This window comes from Lepisosteus oculatus, chromosome 2 (assembly GCF_040954835.1).
Source record: "Lepisosteus oculatus isolate fLepOcu1 chromosome 2, fLepOcu1.hap2, whole genome shotgun sequence".
NCBI lineage: Eukaryota > Metazoa > Chordata > Actinopteri > Semionotiformes > Lepisosteidae > Lepisosteus > Lepisosteus oculatus.
The window spans coordinates 2,620,936-2,647,299 of NC_090697.1; the positions used below are offsets into that span (position 1 = coordinate 2,620,936).

The window sequence follows — 26,364 nt, forward strand, 5'->3', positions numbered from 1 at the left end:
TTTACAGAATCTCTAAATGCCGCATTTTGGTGGTACTGTATATATGTAGTATTTTCGTACTGTCTAGAAGTTCCTCAATTCTTTTATTCGACCAATCGAATTCCCTCATCCTCCTCCTCTCTGTGCCAAAATGATTTGCATAATAAACCTAATAAACAAGTGAACATTTCTGCTTTCTGATTCTTTCTGTTGATATGCTTCCCTAGTAAAAGAAAAGAAATCTATATTCCTGTCATCTCACTCTTTGCTTTGAACATTTTGTAGCATGAATCAATTAAATTAAAATATATGCTTCTTAATATTTGAAAGTCATTTCAGTTTATTTCTACAGTTGTTTGAACAAATTTGTTTTGTTAGTAAAAATGGAGGGAGATTTTGTTGCAATCTGCAGTAATCCTTCAGGAAAGATAAGATGTTCATATTTAAAATACATTACACAAAAGTCAAAATACATCTGGGCAAACTTCTACAGTAAAAGAGAAGCAATGATGATGATGCTGCTGCTGCAGCTGCTGCTACTGCTGCTGATGATGATGGAAATCTTGTCCTATTTTGTCCTAAGCTAGAGAAAAAATGTTTCTTATATGACCAAAATTAAGTACTTTGTTGAGCTGAAGTAATAACTTTCAGCTGTTTTGTGTGTCATGATGCTGTGGCTTTCATGTTAAACACTTCTCATTACAAAAACAGTTATCTTCCTCTTTACAGAGAAGAATGTAGAAGTACCAGAAGAACAGAGCTTCCTCTGTATGGATGCAGGTGACAGAAAAAGGGAAGATTCACGGGATCATATATCAATAAAAGTCCCCTAGCCACAAATTCAATTATTCTCTCCATTGTTTTGAATTTCTTAAAAATTGGTCATAAATAGAACTTGAACTTGAACTTGAACTTTATTGCAATATGTAACCGGTACTGGTACAATGGAATTCTTACTTACAGAAAGTCTCTCGATTATAAAACAAGTGTAAAAAACAAAACAAAGTGCAAACAGTGCATCAAGACAATGTACAAACAAACAATAGACAATGTGCAAGTAAACATGCAGACAGTTTGAATGTAAACAATACAGACGTGTAAACAATGACTGGAGACGTACAATTAATAAATTACAACGAGGTAGATGGTGATGGTGTAGGTGTGGTCCGAGGGGGATGGCTAAATGTGTTCGCCAGTCTCACTGCTTGTGGATAGAAGCTATTGAAGAATCTAGTGGTAAGTGTCCGTATGCTCTTATATCTCTTGCCTGAGGGCAGTGGGGTGAAGAGCTCATGCCCTGGGTGGTGACTGTCCTCTGTGATGGCCAGAATTCTACCACGGCAGGGGTCCTCATAGAGCTGTTTAATCTCGGTGAGACCGCAGCCGATGATCTTCTGGGCCATATTGACCATTCTCTGCAGTGCCTTTCTTTCTCGCGAAGAGGTGTTGCCATACCACACGGTGATCCCGTTGGTGAGGACGCTCTCGATAGTGCAGCGATAGAAGTTCACCAACACATGTATTGGCATCCCCCATCGCTTGAGGCACCTCAAGAAATAAAGGCGCTGCTGAGCCTTCTTCATGATAGAGTCAGTGTTCACAGTCCAGGTTAGATCTTTAGAGATGTGAATTCCCAAAAACCTAAAGCTGGTGACTGTTTCCACTTCCGTTCCATCAATACTTAGTGGGCTGTGAGTGTGTGGCCTGTGTCTCTGAAAGTCCACTATTAGCTCTTTCGTTTTCTTTATGTTCAAGTCCAGGTTATTGCTATGACACCACCTAAGCAGCTGTACAACTTCATCCCTGTAAGTGGACTCGTCATCATCACTGATCAGTCCTATTATAGTGGTGTCATCGGCAAACTTGATGATGCGGTTATTGCTGTGTCTTGCTGTGCAGTCGTGAGTAAATAGGGAGTACAACCTTGGACTCAGACAGCAGCCTTGTGGGGTTCCAGTGCTCAGGGTGAGTGGTGTTGATGTTTTATTGCCTATCCGCACCACCTGTGGTCTCTCGATAAGAAAGTCCAGCAGCCAGTTGCAGACAGAGTTGCACAGACCTAATCCCCTGAGCTTTGTCACCAGTTGACAGGGTATGATGGAATTAAATGCTGAACTGTAGTCCACAAACAGCATTCTCACATACGAGTTCTTAGTGTCCAGGTGTTCCAAGGCTGTATGCAGAGCCAGGGAGACAGCATCATCCACTGATCTGTTGTTCTGGTAGGCGAACTGCAGGGGGTCCAGGGACTCTGTGATGGAGGAGTTGATGTGTGACAACACCAGCTTCTCCAGGCATTTCATCACCACAGATGTTAATGCTACTGGGCGGTAATCATTCAGGCATGTCACTTTTGTCTTTTTGGGGGTTGGAACAATAGTGTTTTTTTTAAAGCAGGTGGGGACCATGGACTGTGACAGGGAGGAGTTAAAGATGTCTGTAAACACTGTGGTCAGCTGGGCTGCACATGTCCTCAGGACGCGAGGTGGTATCCCATCAGGCCCTGCAGCCTTACGGATTTTCACCCGTAGAATAGATATTATGATTTCATTTGCCAAACCGCTTTATACCATACTGTGTCGCAGGAAGCTGGAGCCTACCGGGCAGGCAATGAGCGCAAGGCAGGGTACACCCTGGGCAGGACGCCAGTGGACTGCCAGTTGAGAGCTGAAGGGGGCTAATAGCTGCTGGCTTATTGGTATTGTCTTTATTAAAAATAAATAAATGATGAAATGGAAAGACAAACTAACTTTAAGATAATGTATTACTTTAAGATAATATTATATAAAAGAAAGTTGATTATTATCACAATAATAAATGTAATTCTTGAACTGTACCAATTGTTTAATCTACTATTATTTCAACCATCTGTAGTTAATATGATCATGTTATGGCCTGAAATGCCAGTCAACAATGTTTTATCCAACAGTTAAGTTATTGTTTTTTGTATCTGGGTGGCAGCAATGTAGAAGCCCCGCTGTCTAATTTTGAGATGATTAATTTCTGGAGTTTGTATGCTGGACATAGGCAGAGACTTTTTAAACTTGTGTGGCTAGAGGTCCTCTTTTTAAGACATCCCTCTTACACACAATTATGGAAAAGAAATACAACAATCACTGGAAAGTGCATTTAAAACGGAGAACAGGAGGTCTGTACACTGCGGGGTACAGGAGTGTGGAACAAGCCAGCTATGCTGTTGAAGCAAATAACCTGGCTTCCTTCAAGAAACATCAGGATAAGACAATACAATCATTCGCTGTGTGGTACATCGGTATTCTATTCTAGGAACTAATAGTAAAGCCTCGATGTGTTTGTTCGGACTATTTTGAAGGAAGCACCACTTCCTGTGTAGATATGCATTGTTGAATATTGGATCTGTAATTTTGTTAAGCAGGAAAAAAACATCGTGATGTATTTGCATGACAGGGAAACTTTTATATTTTCAGATTCGTAGGACGAATATTTTAGAGAAATGGCCATACCAATGGAAACCCAGCTCCAAAGCATTTTTGAAGACGTTGTGGTACGATTTCCTTTGTTAAATTTCACGTTCACCAAATCGAAGATTTTTAATTGTCTTTATTTGCTTTCTTAAAGTGCTTTTAATTTCTGTTTTACTTTGATTTTTCCTTATAACATCTTTTAATATTATTTTCTTAAAATTTGTTTCCGGTAGCATTGTGGTTGTATCTTTCCTGAGTGGTAATTCATGAGCTCGATACTTTCATAACAGAATTGATGCAGATCCTGCAGAGAAATGAAAGGCGATTGTTTCGTATTTGACATTAAAATTAATATTTAAACCTAAACTTAAATGCAACTCAAAGTTATTTTGTCGTACAATTCTACATTTAAACTTCTCACTTTATGACTTTTTCTTTTTAGAAAACGGAGTTCATAGAAGAAGCATTTGCTGGGTAAGCACTTTATACAGCTACTTTTATAAATCTAGCGCTTGTATTTGCAATAATTTATACTTTTGTACTATGTTATCACTATCTGTGGCTGAAAAGGTGATCAATACATTTGTCTTCTCCCAAATTGATTACTCGCTGGGGTATCTAAATCTACATTGAACAAACTGCGGTATGTCCAAAATTCGGCAGCCAGAATCCTGAACAGGTCTAGTGAAAGTGTTCAAATTACTCCTATCCTGGAGTCCTTGCACTGGCTTCCTGTCAAATTCCATGTGGACTTTAAAATCCTCATGCTCAGCTACAAGGCTCTGCATGGCTTGGCACCTCAGTACCTGTCTGAAGTATTATCGCCCTACCCCCCACCTTGCAACCTTCGCTCTTCTAATTCTGCTCTCCTTACTGTCTCCCAAGTCCATCTACACTCTATGGGTGACAGGGCCTTCTCTTGTTATGCCCCCAAGCTCTGGAACTCTCTCCCAAAGGATATCAGAGTCAACTTCTCTAAACTCCCTCAAATCCAGACTCAAAACCTTTTTCTTTAGAAGAGCTTTACTTAACTGGTTCCATTCTTCACCCCTTTGCTTTTCTTAGTACCACCATTCATGGTCTCTTCTGTGTGTTGTAATTGTGCTTTGTCTTGTGTATTCTTTTTATTTATTGTTGTTGTCATTCTGTAAAGTTCTTTGAGAAGCCACCTTTAAAGGCGCTATATAAAATAAAGTTACAAGTAATAGGTTTATTCCATGCTGAAATAAAGAAGAGAGAAAATACAACATTTCGGCCGTGGAGCCTTCTTCAGGTGTGTGAAGAAGAAGGCTCCTTCACACCTGAAGAAGGCTCCACGGCCGAAATGTTGTGTTTTCTCTCTTCTTTTTTTCAGCATGGAATAAACCTATTACTTGTTCCTTTGCAGCCTACGCATGCTGACGCAGCTACCCACCTGAACTATGAAATAAAGTTTATTATTATTATTTTCTGGAACTGTGTACCTTGGTTAATAGATTTTTATGGGAACATGAATGAATTAGAACCTCATGTAGTTGTATTAAAAGACGTGTTATGAGTGTAAATATACACAAAACCAGATAAGCATGCATTGGTTTTGTGAGTTTTATCTATATTTGAAGATAGTTTCTGCTGCATTCATTTTCCTATGAATTCAAAGTTGTTAGCTAATTATAGCTCTGTGATCATGTATAAAATAAAAACGGAAATCTTAATTAAAAGCAATTCTAGCATTGCAATGATACAAAGATTAGTTCAATAACAGGAAGAACAGTAAAAAAATAAGGCTTCTCATATGAAAGCATGATAGAGTATTTCTACCTTCATATCTCAGGAGGATCTCCCTCTTTCATTGTGGGGGAATTCAAATGGAAATGGCTGATGTGTTTTGAAGCCATAAGCTTGTAGTTCAGCACCTTTTTTTATTGTATAAATAATCAAGGGGATAGACCCCTCATAAATATGACTCCAGAAAGGGAGCATTCCAAATCACTGCAACAGAAAAAAACCTGTTGTACAACAAGCTTCGAGCATTTTGGCTTCTGTTGATATTAGGCACTGTAAAATTGTATTCCTTAAAGAATGCGTTTAAATATTGTACTTTTCATATTAAAACTATTTTTAGTTCATTTTTAGTTCAGATGGGTACAGTATCTGTGTCAACATGCGTAGGCTGCAAAGGAACAAGTAAAGGTTTATTCCATGCAGAAAAGAGAAGAAAGCACAGTGTTTCGGCTGTGGAACCTTCTTCGGGTGTAAACATTTTTAGTCTGTGAGCTCAAAATGTAAGCCAAATGTTTTGTTACAGGTTGTCATTGTTCCCAGTCCTTTTTTTTGCAATTTGCAATGCAAAGTGACTCTTCCACAGTGAAACATTGCAGCTTCAATTTCTTACAGTATGTTTATGGACAATCCAGAAGATGAGCAAACAAAGCTGGTCAGCTGTCTTGGTGCCTTTCGGCAGTACTGGAGCACTCTTCCCCAGGTGAGACATAACCTGGAGCTGAATGGCTGCCTGTCTTTCTCATACAGTATCTCTGATTATTTGCTGAACACTATTATATATAAAATGGTTTATCTTTGCGTACAATTTCATTTTTAAAGTGGGGACATGTAGTTTTACCACCAGAGGAAATAAGCAGTGTTATATAATGGCCACAATTTTAAATGAGCTAGTGTATCAGGACTGTGAAATATCTCTGCTGTAACAGCGTGTCTAGAACAAAGAAGATTTGTGTTGGATGAAGAATCGCACAGTCAGTCCCCAGTCTGATCAGTACTTCTTCCTAAATCGCTCATTATTGGTTCTCTGTGGAACACTGGGATTGCGCATGGATCCCAGTTAGGTTTTGGAAAGTACAGTTATTTTTCTGAACCTTGGATGTGCTAACATTCTTCTTACAGGATTCCCACGACCAGTGTGTACAGTGGATTGTGCGATTCATTCATGGCCAGCACAGCCCCAAGAGGATCTCGTTCCTTTATGACTGCCTGGCCAAGGCGGTGGAGACCAGCCTTTTACCTCCAAGGTAAGGAAGCAGGGGAGAGTTTGTCGTTGTTAAAATTAAAATGTGAAATATTTTGTAGGATTAGAAGCAAACTAATTTAGAAGAATTTAGAAATTTAGAAATTTTGCACCTATCAATATTTTTGCAATATTTATTAAAACTGTAGTTCTAAAGAAATCGTACATAATGTTTACAGGTATCACTCGGGCATCTTTGAAGGCTAGGTGGTGCCACCAGTCAAAAGGAACTGGAAAGAACATGGTCTTTCCATGTGAACTGGAGAAGAGATCTGAACCCAACCAGCTCTGATCTTCTTTAAAAAAGTTATTTTTAGTAGCATGCAGTATTGTAAATTTTAGGTGGCTGATTTGTCTATAATAAAAATTCTCAATGACCAAACAGTGTTACTAGTATAGATAGGTGTAATGGTTAAGCCTGTGTCCTTAGGGACATGTTAGACTTATTCCTTGATCACATGCATTGCACTGTGCATTATTGACATACCTGAACTAAACATTTTGCTGGTCAGTTTTACATGTTGTCACAACAAGGTGAATCGAATGTCTTTTTTTGTAAATGTTATGTAGCCTATGACCACTAAATGGTGGGACATTCAATTTGTTGATCATATCGCCTTGTTGAAGTGCAATATTTGCTGTGGGTACATCATCAAATATTGTATTTTAATACTTGGTTGAGGTAGAAGAGCTGTTTTTGTCAGAGCAAGTTAAAACCAGAATCTTCATTGAGCAGAGACTTTCCTGTTGTAAATTATTGAGCTTTTCTCAAGATTCTGGGAAAGTATCTTGTCACTCTTTCCTGGAATTGATTCTACAGTAACCATATAGTTAATGTCATTAATGGGTGAAGGCTTTTCAGTGCCTTAATAAGCTCTCAAACATGTTTGTTGAATTATATGTAATTTGAGTTGACTGATACCTGTGTTCTTTTCTTTCAGGATGGTGTGTGAAGCTCTGATAAACTCTGACAGTCTAGAATGGGAACGCACACAACTCTGGGCCTTAACATTCAGACTTATTCGTAAAATAATTGGTGGTGTTGATTATAAGGTATTGTGTGACGTTATTGATTCTTTTCACATTTTCTCTGCAAAGCACGGGGTGTATACGAGAAAAGTTAAAATGTTCTTAAGGGCTGGGTTCTGTTACAGTGCCTGTATTTGTGTTAATTATACATGTATACAATGCTGTCTGACTGAAGTGGGACAGCTAAGTCAATTTCTAGTTTGTGGCTGTACATCTGCAATCATGATTTTAATATGAATGAAATGCATGAAGTAAAACACATTTTATTTTCGGGTAATCACATACATACATTTGACCCATATTTTATGGTTGAATCAGCAGTTTGAAGTGACTGTAAGTGATGAGATGCATTCACATTAAGTGAATTTCAGAGTGTTAAAGTCAGTGACTCTTTGAGCTTGCCAGTCCGAGATGCTTTGCTGTAACTGCTTTGAGTTCATGTCTAATCTTGGTGACTTGTGACTTCGGTTTTCTCTTCAGATTGTAAAATACATGCTCATTTGGAGTTAAATCTGGTGACTGCTGAGCTAGTGTAAGTTGGTCCAGTTTTGAACTGCTAGGTTGTATTAGTCAGATCTTTGGATCTTTGTCATACTGCATGGTAAAGCACAACCCAATAAGTATGGAAGCATTTTCATCTATATAAGTAGGCAAAGAATTTCTTTGAACATGAGAGTACATTTTCCTTCCGCTGTCATGAGTTACTTCATCAATCGATGAGTGAGCCAGCTCCAGAGGCAGCTGTGGACATGGTTTGAAGAAGTAAAGATCACTCCTCCAGCACTGAACACACTTTACACTGAACACTTCATTCTCAAACGTTTAAGGACAGATGTGAGGTTGCAGGCAGAACGAAACTTAAAAGTCATAAAGTTAATAAAAACCAGCATTTGAGATTTGATCTTGATTTTCTAAATGTCTTCTAAATATACATATGCTTTGATATGTATTTTTTACTGCCTTTTATTTTTTTTTATTTTAATCTTCTTTTCAATATTTCTTAAGAATTTTAAATTCCTGGTGCTTTCTTCCAGGGAGTGCGAGATCTCTTAAAAGCTTTACTGGAGAAGATCCAGTCTATTCCCAACACTGTGAGCTCTGCAGTCGTTCAGCAGCTTTTAACAGCTCGAGAAGTAAGCCTTTTCCCTGATTAATGACTTCTGGAATGGTTTGTTTTTTTCCCTGTTGTATATTAATATATTGCAGTCTAATTGAAGAGGAAGGTAGCATCACTTAAAGACAGAGAGGTATCATCCTCAGCTCCTAATTGTCTTAAAGAATAATAATGGAGGGGCCCCAGGCACTATAAAGAGTTGATAGTAATTGGTTTGGGATCAACGTGTAACGTTTTCATGTTCTCATTTATCAGTGTTTTGTCAGAATAGATATCTAAAGAAAACAATTATGACAAAACATATCGTAATAGGTAGGCTGAAGGTAGCTCATGTGTGCTCACTGTTTGTTTGAAGGTTGTGGAGTACATCTTGGATCGAAATGCCTGTCTGTTGCCAGCGTACTTTGCTGTTACAGAGATCCGAAAGCTGTATCCCGAAGGGAAGCTGTCACACTGGGTATGTTAGCTTTGTGGTGTCTTTCAACTCCATGTGCATTTGAGATGCATTAGCTTTTCACGATTAGTCAAATACATTTTAAAAAACCTTCTGAATAAGTTAAAACTGAACGTTATTAGACAGATTGCTTATCAGCTGTTGGTGATGTGAATGTGGTTCACTATCTACTTACATTTTGTCGTTTGTATAAAACGACTCGAGTATTAACAGACCGATCTTCAGGAACCTGCCAGAAGCTTCAGCCAATCTTCTCTGGTTTAAAACAGAGGGTTTAGAGTAACTTTGCAACTTGAGGCAAATTTAATCAAGATTTGTTTGTATTTTAGCTGCTGGGAAGTCTCATATCAGATTTTGTTGATAGCTTCAGAGCAACTGCAAGAATAAACTCTATTTGTGGTAAGTGCACGATCCTTTTACTAAAAGTAATCTGATAACCTAGTACAGGTTTTATTATACAGTAGTTTTTAGGTCACATATGCATTATATACCATTATGTGGTATGTCTTATGGACATGTTATAGTAGGACAGTGTTATGGTGCATGATGAAGACAACCTAGCTGATCAGCAGTACATTGACAAAGTCTTTGATCCAACAGTTCTTTAGTTCCAGCAGGCCAATTTGAAATTTTTTTAGTTACTGGTTTTTCAGTGGCACCACTTTAGGAAAATAAATTGGAGCTTTTTCTGCTACCCTGAGTCCAGCAGAACATACATGGGGACCAGTGTGGTAAAAGCTTCAACAGGAGAGAAGTACGACTAGCTGACACTGGCCAGATGTTTACAGCTGCATGGGAAGACTGACATCCCATTGCAGCTGTCCAGCTGTTGAGCAAGTCTCTGCCTCTGCGCTGTTCGGGTTGTTAGTGCTCAGGGAGGTCGTGTCTGGTGTTGCAGTTGTTGGTGCTCAGAGATGTTGGGTTTTGGTGTTGGGGTTGTTAATGCTAGATTTTCCTTATTTTCTTTAATATCTGTATGTTTGAATATCTGAATAAATCCATTAGATGTGGTATTTCTTATGATTATATGTGCAACTCAATGTTTTGTACTAGTTGTATAATCTCGGAAAAATAGAAGGAATATTTTGAATTTGCTTAAAAACTATCCCATAATATTATAATAAATATACTGTGTGTAGCTCATTGTCCCAGCACTGGAAAATGTTTTAATTACTCTACAATAGATAAAAATGACAACCACCCGCCTTTACAAACCTGCAAGTGCCAAAGCTGTAGAATATTGTGTAAATAATTTTCCCCGAGATTAGATTCTTATTTCTAGACACTTGGATCCTGTTTTTGTCTTCAGCCCAGAGAATCGTTCTGTTTCAATCCTCGTCCTGTTGAGACGCAGTGTGTAATCTCTCGGCTTGTTTGATCACCAGGAAGGTGCAGCCTGCTCCCTGTGGTGAACAACTCCGGGGCGATCTGCAACTCCTGGAAGTTAGACCCCACGACGCTCCGCTTTCCCCTGAAAGGCCTTCTGCCCTATGATAAGGTACCGGCACGACTGAGCTGATGTCAAGTTCTTCTTATTTCGTGGATCGGATTATTGAAGGTTCTTGGAACGACACGAAACAATTCAGTGAAAGTTTCCTGTTCAATGTTTTTCTCCTGTTCCAACTGTTTTGCTGCGTAAAAGTTTCCTGTGTGACGCCGCTCTTCACGTCTGGCTGTTCCCATGTGCTTCCCTCACAGGACCTGTTCGAGCCTCAGACCGGCTTGTTAAGATACGTGCTGGAGCAGCCTTATTCCAGAGATATGGTGTGCAACATGTTAGGTCTCAACAAGCAGGTACTGTACTTGGCCTTCGAACCCTTTCCTCGAAAGAACCTGTACTTTTTTTCTTTTCTCTTTTCTTTGGCTGTGGCTAACTAAGCAGATTTGGTTGCTTGTTTGAGTAGACATTTTTTGAAGTAATTGAGAAGGATAGTTTAGAAATACAATCCTTTGCTTGAGGATCTCTTTTTTGTAGCATATTTAAGTAGATTTGAGAATATATATTTTTTTAATTGGTTTGCATTGCTTTGTTTCTATAAGGCCAGCCTCCAATATACTCCCTGCCATACTAGCTCGAAAGAAACGCGTGCTTGTTGGGAACAGACACCAGCCATGCAATATAGAGTGTCATTGGCTATAGAGACACGTGAGCTCTGTCCTTCTATAACTAGCCTGACGGGGAGTATAGCTGCGTTGCCTGTTGTGGTTCTTATTTTTCTTTTGTGGAGCTTGGCCTGACATGGGGGGAATTTGAGGCTGGCCTCATAGTCACTGTTTTGTCTTTTCTTTTTTCTTCCTTTATTTTTGTTCTGTCCTGTCTTGTCCTGCCCATCCTCCAATGCTCTAGACCTTGAACATTGCTCAGGTATGTTCACAATCTTACTGTTGTATTGTGACTAACTAGACGCTTGGTAGCCACTGATTCCATCTAGACTGTTGAGATCTTGGGGGCTTGAAATTACTGTCGATGAGACGTTCGCTTGGCCAGTGCCTGGCAGGTGTAATTCGATTGGTCAGTGCTGTTTTTTATAAAAGATAAGATGTGAAGAGTACATCTGTAACAGCAAAGGCTGCAGCTTAAGGAGTTGATGCATCTGAGAACAAATACAGATTGGATATTTTCGTTTTCTTCTGATGTAGCTGCTTTTGAAGTAAGAGCTATAGACCCCAGCTCCTGAATTATCCAGCTGCTTTTATTTAAGAAGGCGTAACTGGATAATATTCAGTTCTTTTAAACTGGAAGGTTGTCCATAAGTGATTATATTCCTTTAGTCCCCTGAAGGGAAAAAGGCTTGATTTAGGCAGAGAATTTAATACCTGTTTTACTTGAGCACACACTAAGGCTGAAGAGAGATCATTTGCGAGGATGAGGATGATCAACCTAGGTCAGCAGTAGGTATCTCTTTACAAGTACATGTGGAAAAAGCACCTCTCTGCTGTTTATAGGTAATATTAAATTGGGCAGGGTGGGAAAGTAAAATCAGGAAACTGCCTAAAAAAGGGAGTCGGAGCTCCTCTTTCCCAGCCCCGGTGCCCGACAGGTCTGAAGAAAATCTAAGAGAGCTTAATTTATTTTTGTTTTCTTTCCTGTGCCCCAGGGTACTCTTGGAAAACAAATTGTTAGCACTTCCAGGTTATGTATTTTAGGTACTTTCCTTTATCCCGTTTTGCATTGCTCATGATGTTATAAGTATGCTCTTTGTTCTTTCTCAAGTTTTCTAATGAGGCCAATTTGTAGAAATGTATATAAGTTTGTAATGAATAAATTAATAATAAAGGAGAAGCAGCAAGTAGTGTATTTTCTAAGGGTAAGGTGTTGAGGGCTTTTGGGAGCGTGGGTACAGATTGATTTTCTGATGTTTTCGGAAGTAATGAGAGCATCATATTGGTGTGCAATGCAGAAATGTATTTCACAGGACAGTGTTCTAATAAGTGTAGATAATGCTTCCCTACTAAAAAGGCAATTTTGTTCACTTATCTTAGCCTTATGTGATGGTGTGGTTGTTTAAATTTGTTTAAAAGAGCAGCGTCCTCCCAACTAAAGAAGAGTCTGCATCTAAAACATTCTTTCATCTCACTTTTCAGTGTAGAATTAACTTTAACTTATTCCTTTGCAACTGAAAATTACTTTGTGTTTCACTTTAGAAAGTTAATTAGAGACCAAATAAACTCCATCTGTTGATTGTATGAGCCCAACCCAATGCAATTGTGTGAGCTGTACAGGTTTTAAGATGCTTTTCTGCACTCCCATTGTATTATTCTCAGGTTCACTTCACATGCACTGGCCATCCCTAGTCCTGTTTGCTAGGACAGTGCCACTAATGACAGAAATACTGCTGCAAGTTCCCTGGTGACTCACTGTCATCTGTGGAATCAGAAGGTTGTGTTTGGAATGTATTTGCTTGACTATAAGATAACTGTTAGAATCAATAAAAATTGTTCCTTGTGTTTTAGGTAATCTAGACACCCTCCCATTTATTCTTTGTTTTTCCTTTCGCTCACAAAGTATGAAACTCTTAAAATTCTGTGTGCTGTACCTTAACATTTTTTATTTTACTTGTTTACCTGTTCCTTTATTGATTTGAGTCAACTTGATTAATTTCTAGTCCTGTGTGTTTCTGTTTTTCATTCAGTGGAGGCTTACACTGCACCCTGTATCCTATTTGAGTCAAGTTGTGAGAACAGTGGTCTCTGTCCCTGTACAGAAGGACTTGTGTGACTACTGGCTTGAGTTCCAGCTGAGTTCTTTTTGAGCCTAGTTGGTTCAGTTTCCCCATTGAACTTTTGTAACCTGTTTGTATTTGGATTCACACACCAAATCTGGTAATCTGCAGTTTGCGTTCTCTTAATTGGCTGCTGCTCTATTTCTGCATAAATAACTCTTTTAACACTCAACCAGTTAGTGATGTGCAGACAGAGGTGGCACTGACTTTCCCACAAAAAAGACGTCAGCAGTTTGCAAAGGTCCAGTTACTTACATCTGTACTCCTGAAGGAGCAGCGGTATGAAATCCCAGGATAGGCCCAGGGTTCAAAGCTATTGTTATTAACTCCATCTAGTTTCTTCATCAAGGTCTTCACAAGTGCATCTCATTAGCCTAGCTCAGAGTTCAGCTTAAACAAAAGCCAGAAGACAGATCAGATCAACACTCAAAGGTAGCACTAATGATATGATTAATTATTAGTTAAGTAGAACTTTAAACGTTTAAATTAAAATTTTGAAGAGGTATGATTGCGTTGGGTGGAGGTTTGAGTGGAGAAATGCATCTGTATGTAGGTTGCAAAGGAATAAGTAGAAGTTGAGTCTACTTTTCAGCATGGAATAAACCCCGACTTGGATCAATGCATCTAGCCATAATGTAGGGCATGATGGCTACATCGGCGTCATTTCTGTTGGCATACCTGGTACTGCTTGTTTTGGTTGCTTGTGTATGACAAGATAAAGTTTGTAGTTACAGATTTTGCCTACACTAAAAACAAGAATAAAAGTTATTTTAGGTAGTGAAAGCTATTTTTTTTTCTTTTGTTGAATTGCATTTCAAAAATACCAAAATGCATTAGAAAACTCTATCTAAAAATTGAAAACTATACTAACATGCAAAGAGTAAAAAGTTAATTTCAAGCCCTGAACCAACTTTTAGTGCATGCTGGGTTGTGTTGTAGAATATAGTCACGTCTGTCGCGCTCTGCTGCAATTTTCTTTTGGAATTTGCATTCTGGAAAGTAATTTCACAATGGTGTCAACATCAGTTACACATGGTATGTGTGCCTTGGGTTTTGTTGGCATATAACTGCATTTGTCCTGGAAGGTTTTTTTATATGCAATGATTCATGGATTCATTTTTTATTTAATATTTTGAAAGCATGCCCAACAAAGGACTGTCTTTTGTTTTTGAGGTTACATTATTGGATTATTGGTGTGTGAGACGTTTTCAAAACACACACTGAGCTATTGGTTCTGTTGCACATTGCAATGGGCTGAGTTTAAAACTTTAGGTGTAATGCATTGTCACTTCCATTGCACATTTTGACTAGAAGCTAATATATATTATAAGGGCTTCTTGTATTTATCCTCCGTTAATTGCCATGTAAATATGATGTAAACATACCACTGGAGAATGTGAGTGGCAATTTTAAGACTGCATCAGTTAACACATGCTCTAAATGTTTTGTAAACATTTGACCGCAGATTTGCTGCAAAATAGCTAACATGAGGAAAAAGCAAGAATCTTTTAAAAAACTATTCTGCCAATGGGAAGCTGTGACCCATTATAAAATGTAAAAAAAAAAGGTTTAATTTTTTTATGAAATGTTACATTATTAATAGAAAAACGCGTGGACATTAAAAGAGCCTGTGGCTGTTGCACTATGCATATAAACCTTAGTTCTATATGTTGCCCTTATACCTTTCAGGTGCACCTTAATCCAGTAAGTTAACCCCTTTCTCAAAAGAGCATGGTCCTCGTTTTTTTGTCAGTCCACATGAACAGCTCCTGTACCGTACCAGTTCAAGCTGTGACACATCTGTGGTGAAAGTATCGGTATGTTCGGGTTCAGCCTGTGACACAAATAAAAAGCTGCAGTATATTATACATGCTAGAGGTTCTTGTTACTTCTTCGTCTTTAAATTTTAATGTTGTACCTAGGCTAGATCTGAATAGAAAAGTAAAGTCTTACCTGTAGCTCCTTGCTCAAGCTGTTGTGCAGCATTTTATTTTTACAACAAGAGGGCATTGTTTCCCATATGAACCTTTAATTTTCTTCAAAATAATAAATGCATTTTTTTAAATTAGTAGTCAGTTTAGATTTAATTTTAAATCCGATTTGTTGTGCCTTCTTCACATTGGTTTATTTTTTTGTCTTTCTTAATATGTTTCAGTGTTACACCTAATTTAGTGGAACTTAACCCTACAAAGTCAGCATCTGTCAGAAATAATTTAGCAAAATTATTAAAGTAATTTTAAAATACCTATTAAAAGAAATATTAATGGTAAAGGGTGCTATTTTATCAATCAGAAATCAAAGTACCCTTTTTGGCTTTACTTTGTTTTTTAACGCTTATCATGGCTTCAGTATTTACAAAACACTGTAGTTTTGACCAGATTGTGCTGAATAGATCATCAACAAAACACATTAAATCTTCTTGTCCTTTCTTTTTAGAAGTTAGTTGTAATTCATATTTTGATGTATAAAATCTGAATTATTACATACTATTTTAAAGAGACTGTTTTAAAGTGTTTATAACACTGTCGTGGAATAGAACAAAATGTAAAAGCAACAGTTCTATAATGCTGCTGTCTCTATTGTTTCATTTTTACGATAAACTCGCTTCCTTTCTGAGAGGTCATAAAATTGACACACTGATATTTTAACTTCACATCACATCTTCCTTAATCCTTCCAGTACCAGGCATTTTTTTCCGGCCTTGGAAAGTTGGTTAAAAACTTTATCAAAGCTCAAACAGATTAGGTATTACCTGAATTTAAAGTAGTGAGGCTAAAAATGAGAGCTTAACATATTTGTCCATTTCTTCGGCATCCTGAGCATGGGTACGAGTATCCGAGGAAATCGCACAACGAGCGGGATTCTTCCTGGACGCATCCTGGACCAGAGCGTCCAGCTCTGAGGGCAAAGGAAGCGGATCGGGCCGCGGGTGTCGGCGGCTCTCGGCCAGCGCTTTAATATAGTGCAGCTTTTTGGGAAGAGGGGCCTGTGTGTTGTGCGGCGGGGGCGCAGGGCCGTGACTGTGCTGTGCTCCGCTCTCGCCTTGCAGCACAAGCAGCGCTGCCCCGTGCTGGAGGACCAGCTGGTGGACCTGGTGGTGTACGCCATGGAGCGCTCGGAGACCGAGGAGCAGTTCGACGACGGCGGCACCAGCCAGCTGCTCTGGCAGCACCTGTCCAGCCAGCTCATCTTCTTTGTGCTTTTCCAGTTCGCCAGCTTCCCTCACATGGTCCTCTCCCTTCACCAAAAGGTACGTGGAGGTCTCCCGCCTCCGACCTGCAGGATCAGAGCTGAAATTCATTTCGTTTGGGGGGAAAAAAAACTGGAAAGTAATAAGTATTGAAATGTGTGAATCTGCAAATGCTAAACTTGGAGCAAGATTTTCTCGGGTTGTATGTTTTATATCACGCTAGGAGTACAGGTTGTGTGCCTTTTTTGCAAAGGCACTATTATCATTTTTTTTACAATATAAAGTTACAGTTAAGTCAAGTTTTGCATTTGAGCTAAGGCCCCTGTGTAGTGTGATCATACACAGCACACCCGCTTTGTGGTTTCATAAATGTCTGTCGTATTTCAGTTAAAAGTCATTTTTACTTCATCCCACCTTATAGTTTCAGAGCAAAAAATTGAATTTGTCCTCAAAAATATGTTGCAGTCTATTTAGCTCTTCTGGAACAACACATAATTTTGACCAAATATGGATTCTAATATTTCACAGTTTGCAGTTTTAAAAAAAACTGAATGTGTATGTGAATTAAGCTGGGGAGTTTTGTTGTTTTTTGTTGCTTTGTAGCTGGCTGGACGGGGTCTCATTAAGGGAAGGGATCACCTGATGTGGGTTCTTCTGCAATTTATATCTGGCAGCATCCAGAAGAATGCTCTTGCTGACTTCCTTCCTGTTATGAAGCTCTTTGATCTTTTGTACCCAGAGAAAGAGGTAACTAAACAGCACAAGATGTTCAGTGAGCTGCCGCGTTGTTGCAGGTCAAAGGTCAACGCCGAAAGCAAAAAAGAGAGTGATTTAATTCTGCAGTGAAACTGTGTCTGTGTGAAAGTAACGAGTGATTTCCAGGTAACGCCGCCAATTCTCTGTCCAGTTTCCTGGCACTTGAAACAGTCTGTTTGTCCTTACTGTTTGAGGAAAGCAGAATGAAGCTGTGCGTAACTGTACAGGAAACGGGAGTAGGTGCAGGTCAGACAGTTTCAACACTGCTGAATTATGAGGGAATGTGCAAGGCGGGAGCAGCACCAGAGCACTAAATTCTTGTTTCTTTCTCAGTGTATCCCGGTTCCTGACATTAACAAGCCCCAGTCCACACATGCCTTCGCCATGACCTGCATCTGGATCCACCTCAACAGGAAGGCTCAGAATGACAACTCCAAGCTCCAGATACCAATCCCTCACTCTCTGAAGCTCCACCATGAGTAGGTCTTTGCTTTGTGTCTCACATCTGCTCCTCCTGTCGTTTTTGCAGGCTAAAAAGAGAACAAAAAAAAGTTTGTGGCTCTTTACAGCCAGTGTTTGAGCTGAGAATGGATGTCATTCCCCTTGTTATAAGAGGCATTCCCATTTGTAGAAAGTTTTCCGTACCGTTTAAGTAAACATATTCCAGGAGGTTTCACCATCAATAGCAGTTCTTTTTCAAGTTAAGCTCTCTGTAACCCCATACTGAGAACTAAATATGCTGCCGAAGTTAGGTATTCAGTACATGTATTTCAGTACACTAGTAAGAAATAAATATTTTGTAAGTCTTAGTTTTGCACTAAGATGTCATGGGTCCACTTCACAAGAGATTATTGTAGGTCTTAGGCAGCTGCTATCTTAGTGTCGCATTTCAAATTCTTGATTGTTTTTAAGCTGCGTACATTTGTGCACGTGTTTAATGTAAAGAATTGTCTCACATTCTGCAAAGGAATCTTTTCGAGACTTTGACGGATTCACGTTATTTAGGGCTGCCCTGCTCTCGTGATCTGTCCATTTTCAGGTTCTTGCAGCAGAGTTTGCGAAATAAGAGTCTCCAGATGTCGGACTACAAGATCGCGCTCCTGTGCAACGCTTATTCCACCAACTCCGAGTGCTTCACGCTGCCGATGGGGGTGCTGGTGGAAACCATCTATGGGAATGGAAACATGAGGATCACCCTTCCTGGGACCAACTGCATGGCTTCGGGCTCTGTCACCCCACTGCCGATGAACCTGCTGGACTCACTCACTGTTCACGCTAAAATGAGGTGTGGTGCTCACGATCAGCGTATATATATATACATATAAAAGATTTATAGGAGGGCGTTTTCTAGGAGTTCATTAATTTAGAGTGCATTCATCACACTTCAAACATTTTTTCCAAAAATATATTTTTTATGTTGCTATATGAAGTTTAATGATGTTTGCGATAATAGATCTCACTCCCTTATACTTGTATTTATATGCAGATATAATAAGATTAGATGGTCATGATTTAAATTGCCAGGCAAGTATTACGTATAGTAATTGTAAATATGAGGAATAGTGAGTATTAATACGAGAAGTGAATTTTAATGTTTCCCCACAACATTTTGTATTGATTTATGTTGCATAACCAGGTTTACCTCGTACTGTGAAGGATTTGCTAGTGAAAATTATTTTATGATTTTTTTAAGTGACTTGATATTTTCTGTATTTTAATGCATTGCAAAAGCAGACTTCTGCGACTGCAACAAAGCAGCACAGTGGAACATCTTCATGGACATATTGTCAAAGAATTTGAGGAATTTTCATAAGGAGTTGTGTGTGAAATGCTCCACTCTTTCAGAATCAAAGTATGGTTAGTAGTTGGAGTTTTTACAAAATGTATTAAGACAGCGTCTCAGCACTTTTGAAGTTTAATTTTCAAGAACCATAAAGTTTAGTTTCACTTTGAGGGGTAGAAAGAAGAAATAAAGTTTTGGCTCTTGAGCATTTTTCAAGTGTGCCTGGTGAAGGTTTCACACCAGAGGAAAGCTCCTTCAAACACTCAAAACACCTTATCTTTCTGCTTTCCAGTGTAAAATTAACCTTACTTGTTCCTTTCCAGCCAGTGTTCTCTGAGACAGCTCCCTGTTCAAACATTTATACTGTGTCTTTGGCTTCTTTTCTCTTTGGGTGAACAAAGTTAAAGACTTGAAACTTTTGAACAGCCTGTGAGATTTGTACAATTCGCAAGTACGACCTCATTTGGAATGTTATGTACTAAGAAGGTCATCCCAAAAGATGTTCCTTCTCTGGAAAGAGTCCAGAGAACAGCAACCAGATGCCTTCTCGCCTTTAATTTTTTTTTTCCTCTGGCAGGATAGGAGAACTAACCCTTTTAGCTTTGAACAGAGAAATCTACAAGGGGACATGATTGAGGTATCCCATGTCCTTTAAAGACATTGACAAAGTCAACCCAGTCGAGTCCATTACAGTCAACACTGAAACATTAACCAGAGGACCAAAATGGAAACTTTTAAGGAAAGATGCATTTGAAACTGAGACCAAGAGGAGGCAGTTTTTTGCACAAAGGGTATAGGAAGCTAAAACTGATACCATGCTTTTTCTCAAGAAGTGGCTGGATTGGATCATTTTATCAATTAGTTACTTACAGTACAACCAAATGATGATAGATGAGCCAAATGGCTGACTCTCATTTGCTGCTTTTCTGCTGTTCTTATAAGAACTTATGATTGAGTCAGTGGCTGTAATAATGCTTTATTTCATCTTGTACTTTCAGAGGTACAAAATTCTGTTTTCTTTCATTATTACAGCCTCATTCACAGCATAGCCACAAGAGTGATCAAACTTGCCCACGCCAAATCAAGTCTAGCTCTGGCTCCTGCACTGGTGGAGACCTATAGCCGCCTGCTGGTCTACATGGAAATCGAATCTCTGGGAATCAAAGGTTTTATCAGTAAGTTCTGGGCTTTCTGGTTCTTATTCTGTTAATTCCTAAAAATTTTTTTTGTAAAATGTGAATTTGCATAATTCTGGAAATTAATTTAGGCATTGTTCTTTTGATAGAAATATTCAATTTTTTTTGCTCAATGATTGACATTACAATGTTAGGGAAGTAGTGTAATACACTGTGAATGTAAAAATTGTGAATATCACATGTTTGTGTTAAAAAAAACACCCTTTTAGAATTTGTTTCAGCTAGCTTTTTTCTCGGTGGTAGAAATCCTGTTTCTCCCGAAGAAGGCTCCACAGCCGAAATGTTGTGTTTTCTCTATTCTCTTTTCAGCAGGGAATAATCCTATTACTTTTTCCTGTACAGCCTATGCATACTGACGCAGCTACCCACCTGAAATCCTATTTCTGTGTTGGTAAATGCAGAAACACCCATGAACATAGGATAGCAAGGGTTTGATTGACAGGAAAGGTGCGATCAGGAGGTGCTGTTTCAATCGCACAGCATGCTCAGGTGTGTTTTGCATGCTTGCAGGTCAGCTGCTGCCCAATGTGTTCAAGTCCCACGCCTGGGGGATCCTGCACACGCTGCTGGAGATGTTCAGCTATCGGATGCACCACATCCAGCCCCACTACAGGGTGCAGCTGCTCAGCCACCTGCACTCCCTGGCAGCTGTGCCCCAGACCAACCAGAACCAGCTGCACCTGTGGTCAGTCGGCGCCAGGGGAGGAGGGGGGGCAGTGGGGAAGCAGGAGGGGTGGTGGGCTTCCCGGACTTCTACAATTCACCAGCATTTATGAGCATCGTATGCCAGTGAATGAATTTAATTTGATTGGCAAATGTGATGGATTACTTACTACAGAATGTGACATTGGCTTCTTATGTATAGCCAACAGCTTTGCTTCTTAACTGAGCTGTGTGGTATTGATAACATTTCACATTATTTCTGTGGGTTATAAGTACAGGTGGGGACTTTGAGCATTATCAATTTATTCAGTAACATAAAGGTATTGTAACTAATTGTAAATATTAGTCATAACGTCTAAATCTTTTGCATAACTGTGTCTTCAGTCATAAAAATAGATATACTGATGTTTTTCACCGCCTGCAATATCCTAATTTTGTTTCCCAAAGTTAAATTATACCTGTTGAATGTTATTTGAAAAAATTGATCATCATCCTGGCTTCTTTTTGTTAATGAAAAATTGACAGGAAATGAAACAACGTTGTGTAATTTAAACTGAATATACCTGTGCATTTAGAAGGTCACACTTAGAGGGACTAACCCGTGGTTTTATGCTCTATTAGATTAATATTCACACAGTCAGACATTTCTAAATTATATTTATATAATGCCTTCTCTGTCATCGAATTTCTCATGTGACACATTGTAGTCCTATTGGTACCTTTCATAGTATAATTTTGTGTTTAGGTTTTTGCTGAAGATGTCTCTCGAGAAACATTGCCCAAAGCCTTGATGCCTTGATGCCATTGAATTAATGCTTCTTGTATTGCAGTGTGGAGAGCACAGCTTTGAGGTTAATCACAGCCCTTGGAAGTTCTGAAGTCCAGCCCCAGTTTACACGCTTCCTCAACGACCCCAAAACTGTTCTCTCTGCCGAGTCTGAGGAGCTCAACAGGGCTCTTATTCTGACTTTGGCCAGAGCGACACATGTTACAGGTAGACCCTCGCGTGGGAGTATTGTTTTGTGCCATTCAGGTGCCTCTCGTACATGAACTTTCTTGAGTTCTGTATCTTCAGATGAGAAATCGAACTTCCAAGATGAAAAATCTGAGATTGTAATGTGGTACCCGCGTGTTTCTGCCGTCAGGTCTTGTGTTACCTATAACCACTATTCACTGGGATGATTGGAGAATTATCCTTGTTCTTGTTCTAGTCCAAGTTTACATCATATTTAGAGCCTATGATAACAGTTTTTTTTCCTTTTATGTTGTGCTTCAGATTTCTTTACTGGCTCGGACTCGATTCAAGGCACATGGTGCAAAGACATCCTGCAGACGATAATGAGCTTCACCCCACACAACTGGGCTTCTCACACCCTGAGTTGCTTCCCAGCTCCATTGCAGGTATGTGGAGTTTCTTCTTGAATGTGTACAGTTGCAGCTGATACACTCTTTGCAGATATGATACATGTAGCACACATGCGGAGTGCTTGTTTGATTCATGCTGCTTAAAAATGCTTAAGAGAGAGAGAATGGTGACATGTTTTTTTTAATTAGCCATACAGACCAGGTCTCTAGTAACACCTTAAGAAGCAGACAGAACAAGATCAAGGACAATAGAATGAGAAATTTTGAATGTTTGTTTAGCAGAGGACCTAAATGAACAGTTATTGATAATGAATTATGATGTATTTCAGGCATTTTTCAGACAGAACAACGTGCCACAGGAGAGCAGGTTCAACCTGAAGAAGAATGTGGAGGAGGAGTACAGGAAGTGGAAGTCAATGACCAATGAGAATGACATCATCACCCATTTCTCCATGCAGGGCTCACCGCCTCTGTTCCTCTGTCTGTTGTGGAAGATGCTTTTAGAGACAGACCACATTAACCAGATTGGTTTCAGGTAACTGAACATATAATTGCATTGGTACAGTTGCAGAAGTCACCTGCAGTAGGGTTCATTTTTCAGTATGAGCTCCAACATTTTGTTCCCTTTCCTGTTTCAGTAATGTATAAATTCAGAATGTTCTAAAATTAGTGCAACTTCAGAGGGTAGAGCCTGTTGTCTACAGGCAGCATGGATGGATGCTTCCAGCGCCAGAGGCAGAAGGCATGTAATGGCCACAGGTCTGCCACTGGAGGCCACTAACTGTCCTTAGGACTTGTGCTCCTGTGTAAAGGTCTCCCCCCTGAGCAGTTAAGGTTCAGAGTGATGGTGCACTTGCATGTGGGGTGAGTTAGTGGGTTTGGTGGATCTATACCTATCTTGTGTGTCACTGGGGATGAGGAATCGGAGCATGACGGTAGGTGGCCATTGGGCCAGGTAGACCAGGGGCTCCTGATCCAGGGTCTGAAGGTCCCCTAAGCTTAATGACCTCATGGAAGCCTTTATTGAACTTATACATTCCTGGATTGGAATATTTGCAAGGTCTTCATTTTCTGCTCGGGTGGAAATGGAAGGTTTTGCTCATGCAGTGAAATAGCTGAAAGGCTAATCGCCACCGTGTTGAAGAGCTGAGAGCAGCAGTCAGGCAGTTCGGGTGAATCTGGTGACGAAGTCAGGAAAGGGTGGGCTTGTGTACCAGACAGCAGGGCTGGCACACAAAGTGGCAGGTGTGTGTGTGCCTCCAGCACCAGGACTGGGAGGCAGTTCTCTTGTTAGGAACGGCTTTTCACTGGGTAAGTGTAGCCAGCAGCCATATCACCCTGCAACTCACAACTGGCAACCCACTGAAGCTCAGCAGGTGTGAGCCTGGTCAGTACCTGGATGGGAGACTTCCTGGGAAAAACTAGGGTTGCTGCTGGAAGAGGTGTTAGTGGGGCCAGCAGGGGGTGCTCACCCTGCAGTCCATGTGGGTCCTAATGCCCCAGTATAGTAATGGGGACACTATACTGTAAACAGCGTCGTCCTTCGGATGAGACGTAAAACCGAGGTCCTGACTCTCTGTGGTCATTAAAAATCCCAGGGCGTTTCTCAAAAAGAGTAGGGGTGTAACCCCGGCGTCCTGGCCAAATTTCCCATGCCTCCTAATAATCCCCCTCTATGAACTGGCTTGATTACTCTGTTCTCCTCCCCACTGAGAGCTGGTGTGTGGTGAGCGTTCTGGCGCACTATGGCTGCCGTCGCATCATCCAGGTGGGGCTGCACATTGGTGGTGGTGGAGGGGATCCCCATTACCTGTAAAGCGCTGTGAGTGGAGTGTCCAGAAAAGCGCTATATAAGTGTAAGCAATTATTATTATTATTATTATTATTATTATTATTATTATTATTATTATTATTATTATTATTATAAGTGCGATGAGCTGCCCCAGAAAGTGAGGGTGTCTAATATGTAGTAGGGGTCCAAGTGAACTAGACTTTTTTTTGTGCTTGTATGAAGTAAAGCCAGGAAATGTCCAGCAGAGTGCGGAGTAGTTTATGTGCAAACATCTGTGGGGGGAAAACACTCCATGTTTCTCCTATCTATCCTGAGGCCTTCTTCTCCGAAACTGTTTAGAAGGGGAAAAAAAGCAGTATATAAATGAAGAAAAATGGGCAATTTTTGTTTCCCTGTCCATAGATATAATGGCTATTGTAAACAGCAGCTTTTGTCAAGGCATGATACACCTGTAGCTTGTTCCTTCGCTGTGCTACATAAAGAACAGTTTGCATGAGCATTCGAATTTTGATTTATATGGATCGTGCTCAAAATTGACATTCAAAGAGAAATCACTGCCCTCTGCTGGAATTTAGAAAAGGTTGTTCATGGCTGTCTTTTATGTAGGCACTTTAACGTTCTGTATATTTTTTCAAAAAAGGCCATTTTGAAACACAAAACTAGCAGTTGTGCCTATTAAATCTCCCTTTAAAAGTTCAGTCTGTAGAAATGTTCTGTAAAGGTTGCATAACAGGTTGTGTTCCCTTGTAATTTATTTGATTAAACTTCTTAGCCCCAAGGGATTGTCTTATGGCAAGTGTACGTGAACGATTCTTATTTAATCACAGAACAGTTGACATAGCTTAAAGCCATGTTCTTTTTTATGTACAACTCTAGGGAGTTGTTGTGCAGAATGACATGTAATGCTGATTTAAAAGTACTGTGGTAATGATTCAAGGCCTGGCACTCTGGTTAATATTTTAATTGGTTTAATGCCTTTGGTTTTTCTGAACTATTTCTGGAGTGTCGCGTGTTTCCCCCTGACCCGTGTCTGCCTGCAGGGTCCTGGAGCGGATCGGAGCCAGGGCTCTGGTGGCGCACGTCAGGACGTTCGCCGACTTCCTCGTGTACGAGTTCTCTACCTCCGCGGGAGGCCAGCAGCTGAACAAATGTATCGAGATCCTCAACGACATGGTGTGGAAGTACAACATCGTCACTTTAGACCGGCTCATTTTGTGTTTGGTGAGCAATTCTACATCATTTTGTTTTTCATTCATGCTGAAAGGTGTTATGCCAACCCCAATACATGCATGAGTTCTATTAAAGTGTTTGATCACTGGCTACCACATTACAAACATGTTCAGGAAAAGGCTCGTTTTTCACTTGCTTGCCTTTTTAAGCGTGTGCATCTGTGCCAGCTAATCAGAGAGACGATCATGTCTGAGGGTTCATGTGGGAGAGGATATGACGCTTAATGGGCAGCCAGTGTTGGCTGTCTTTGGTTTCTGTAATCTTGTGCGTTTCTGGAGAAGGGCGAAAGAGCACAGCTGGTACACATGTTCCAGACAACAGAAACAAGGACAGAGCAGAAATGTTCTCTCAGATTAATTTAACTAGCTTACATGAAGATTCTTGGGAATCCTAACCAGCTCAGAACAACTAGTAATTGAGTTAGTGACATTTTAAAAACATATCTTAGTACTTTTAATAGTCTTGAGAGATCAACTGTGTTAAGAATATCAAAACAACCGCTATGGTAAATGTAAGACATACCTGTGACAAAACTTTTAAGCATTTAACACATTTTTAATTCATTTCTTTATTGCCATGTCAACAAAATTGGAATTAGAGTTTTCCCCAGTGCAGGAAACAAAACAGAACACAAATGAGACTTACACAAACACATTACATATTATTCTGTCGATCGAAGGTCTGTTCCACTTACATTTATGTTCACTCCCATGTGATAGTTGCAGCATTCAAGATCTCCATGTTTAGGTGCCTTGTAGCCTCTAGACAGGTGCTATTTAGGAAACAGGCAGGACCATGTCTGATGCTCCCCAAAGGGAGAAGTCTAAAGGGGGAGCTGGCGGGAAGAAAGGGGTCTCTGGACACCTTCTTAGCTCTCGGTTGGACCTGAACGTCTTCAGCTGTTGTTGGGAGCACAGCATTCGATGGGGCTCCCTCATGATGAGGCTGGTGTTAACGTCCCACTTCACAGAGTGTCAGATGGCAGAGACATGAAACTTGAAGGAGTCCCGTTTAACCACAGGCTCACCATTAATGACATTTGGCAGCAGATCACCTCCTCCCCTATGAAAGACCACCAGCGACTTTTTAGTCTTACTAGTGTTAAGCTCCAAGTGATTGTTACTGCATCCCTTGTCCAGTACA

At 39.9% G+C, this 26,364-nt stretch overlaps 1 protein-coding gene across 2 annotated transcripts in view; it reads left to right on the forward strand.

Annotated features, from left to right (window-relative positions):
• The first annotated feature begins 3,308 nt into the window (after positions 1-3,308).
• The window catches only part of med23 (mediator complex subunit 23), a 31,993-nt gene continuing 8,937 nt past the window's right edge, over positions 3,309-26,364 (forward strand). Inside the window, exons 1-21 of one of the 2 annotated variants that reach the window (XM_069195865.1) lie at positions 3,309-3,502; positions 3,865-3,896; positions 5,799-5,886; positions 6,306-6,430; positions 7,368-7,479; positions 8,490-8,588; positions 8,925-9,026; positions 9,353-9,422; positions 10,409-10,521; positions 10,722-10,817; positions 11,371-11,388; positions 16,296-16,496; positions 17,040-17,183; positions 17,526-17,671; positions 18,232-18,477; positions 20,008-20,150; positions 20,682-20,856; positions 21,665-21,828; positions 22,111-22,235; positions 22,529-22,734; positions 25,032-25,212. In XM_069195865.1, the coding sequence (XP_069051966.1) occupies positions 3,452-3,502; positions 3,865-3,896; positions 5,799-5,886; positions 6,306-6,430; positions 7,368-7,479; positions 8,490-8,588; positions 8,925-9,026; positions 9,353-9,422; positions 10,409-10,521; positions 10,722-10,817; positions 11,371-11,388; positions 16,296-16,496; positions 17,040-17,183; positions 17,526-17,671; positions 18,232-18,477; positions 20,008-20,150; positions 20,682-20,856; positions 21,665-21,828; positions 22,111-22,235; positions 22,529-22,734; positions 25,032-25,212 (2,637 nt within the window). In that variant the 5' untranslated portion in view covers positions 3,309-3,451. The remainder of the gene's footprint in view (positions 3,503-3,864; positions 3,897-5,798; positions 5,887-6,305; positions 6,431-7,367; positions 7,480-8,489; positions 8,589-8,924; positions 9,027-9,352; positions 9,423-10,408; positions 10,522-10,721; positions 10,818-11,370; positions 11,389-16,295; positions 16,497-17,039; positions 17,184-17,525; positions 17,672-18,231; positions 18,478-20,007; positions 20,151-20,681; positions 20,857-21,664; positions 21,829-22,110; positions 22,236-22,528; positions 22,735-25,031; positions 25,213-26,364) is intronic. The other variant, XM_069195867.1, reaches the window with a different exon arrangement.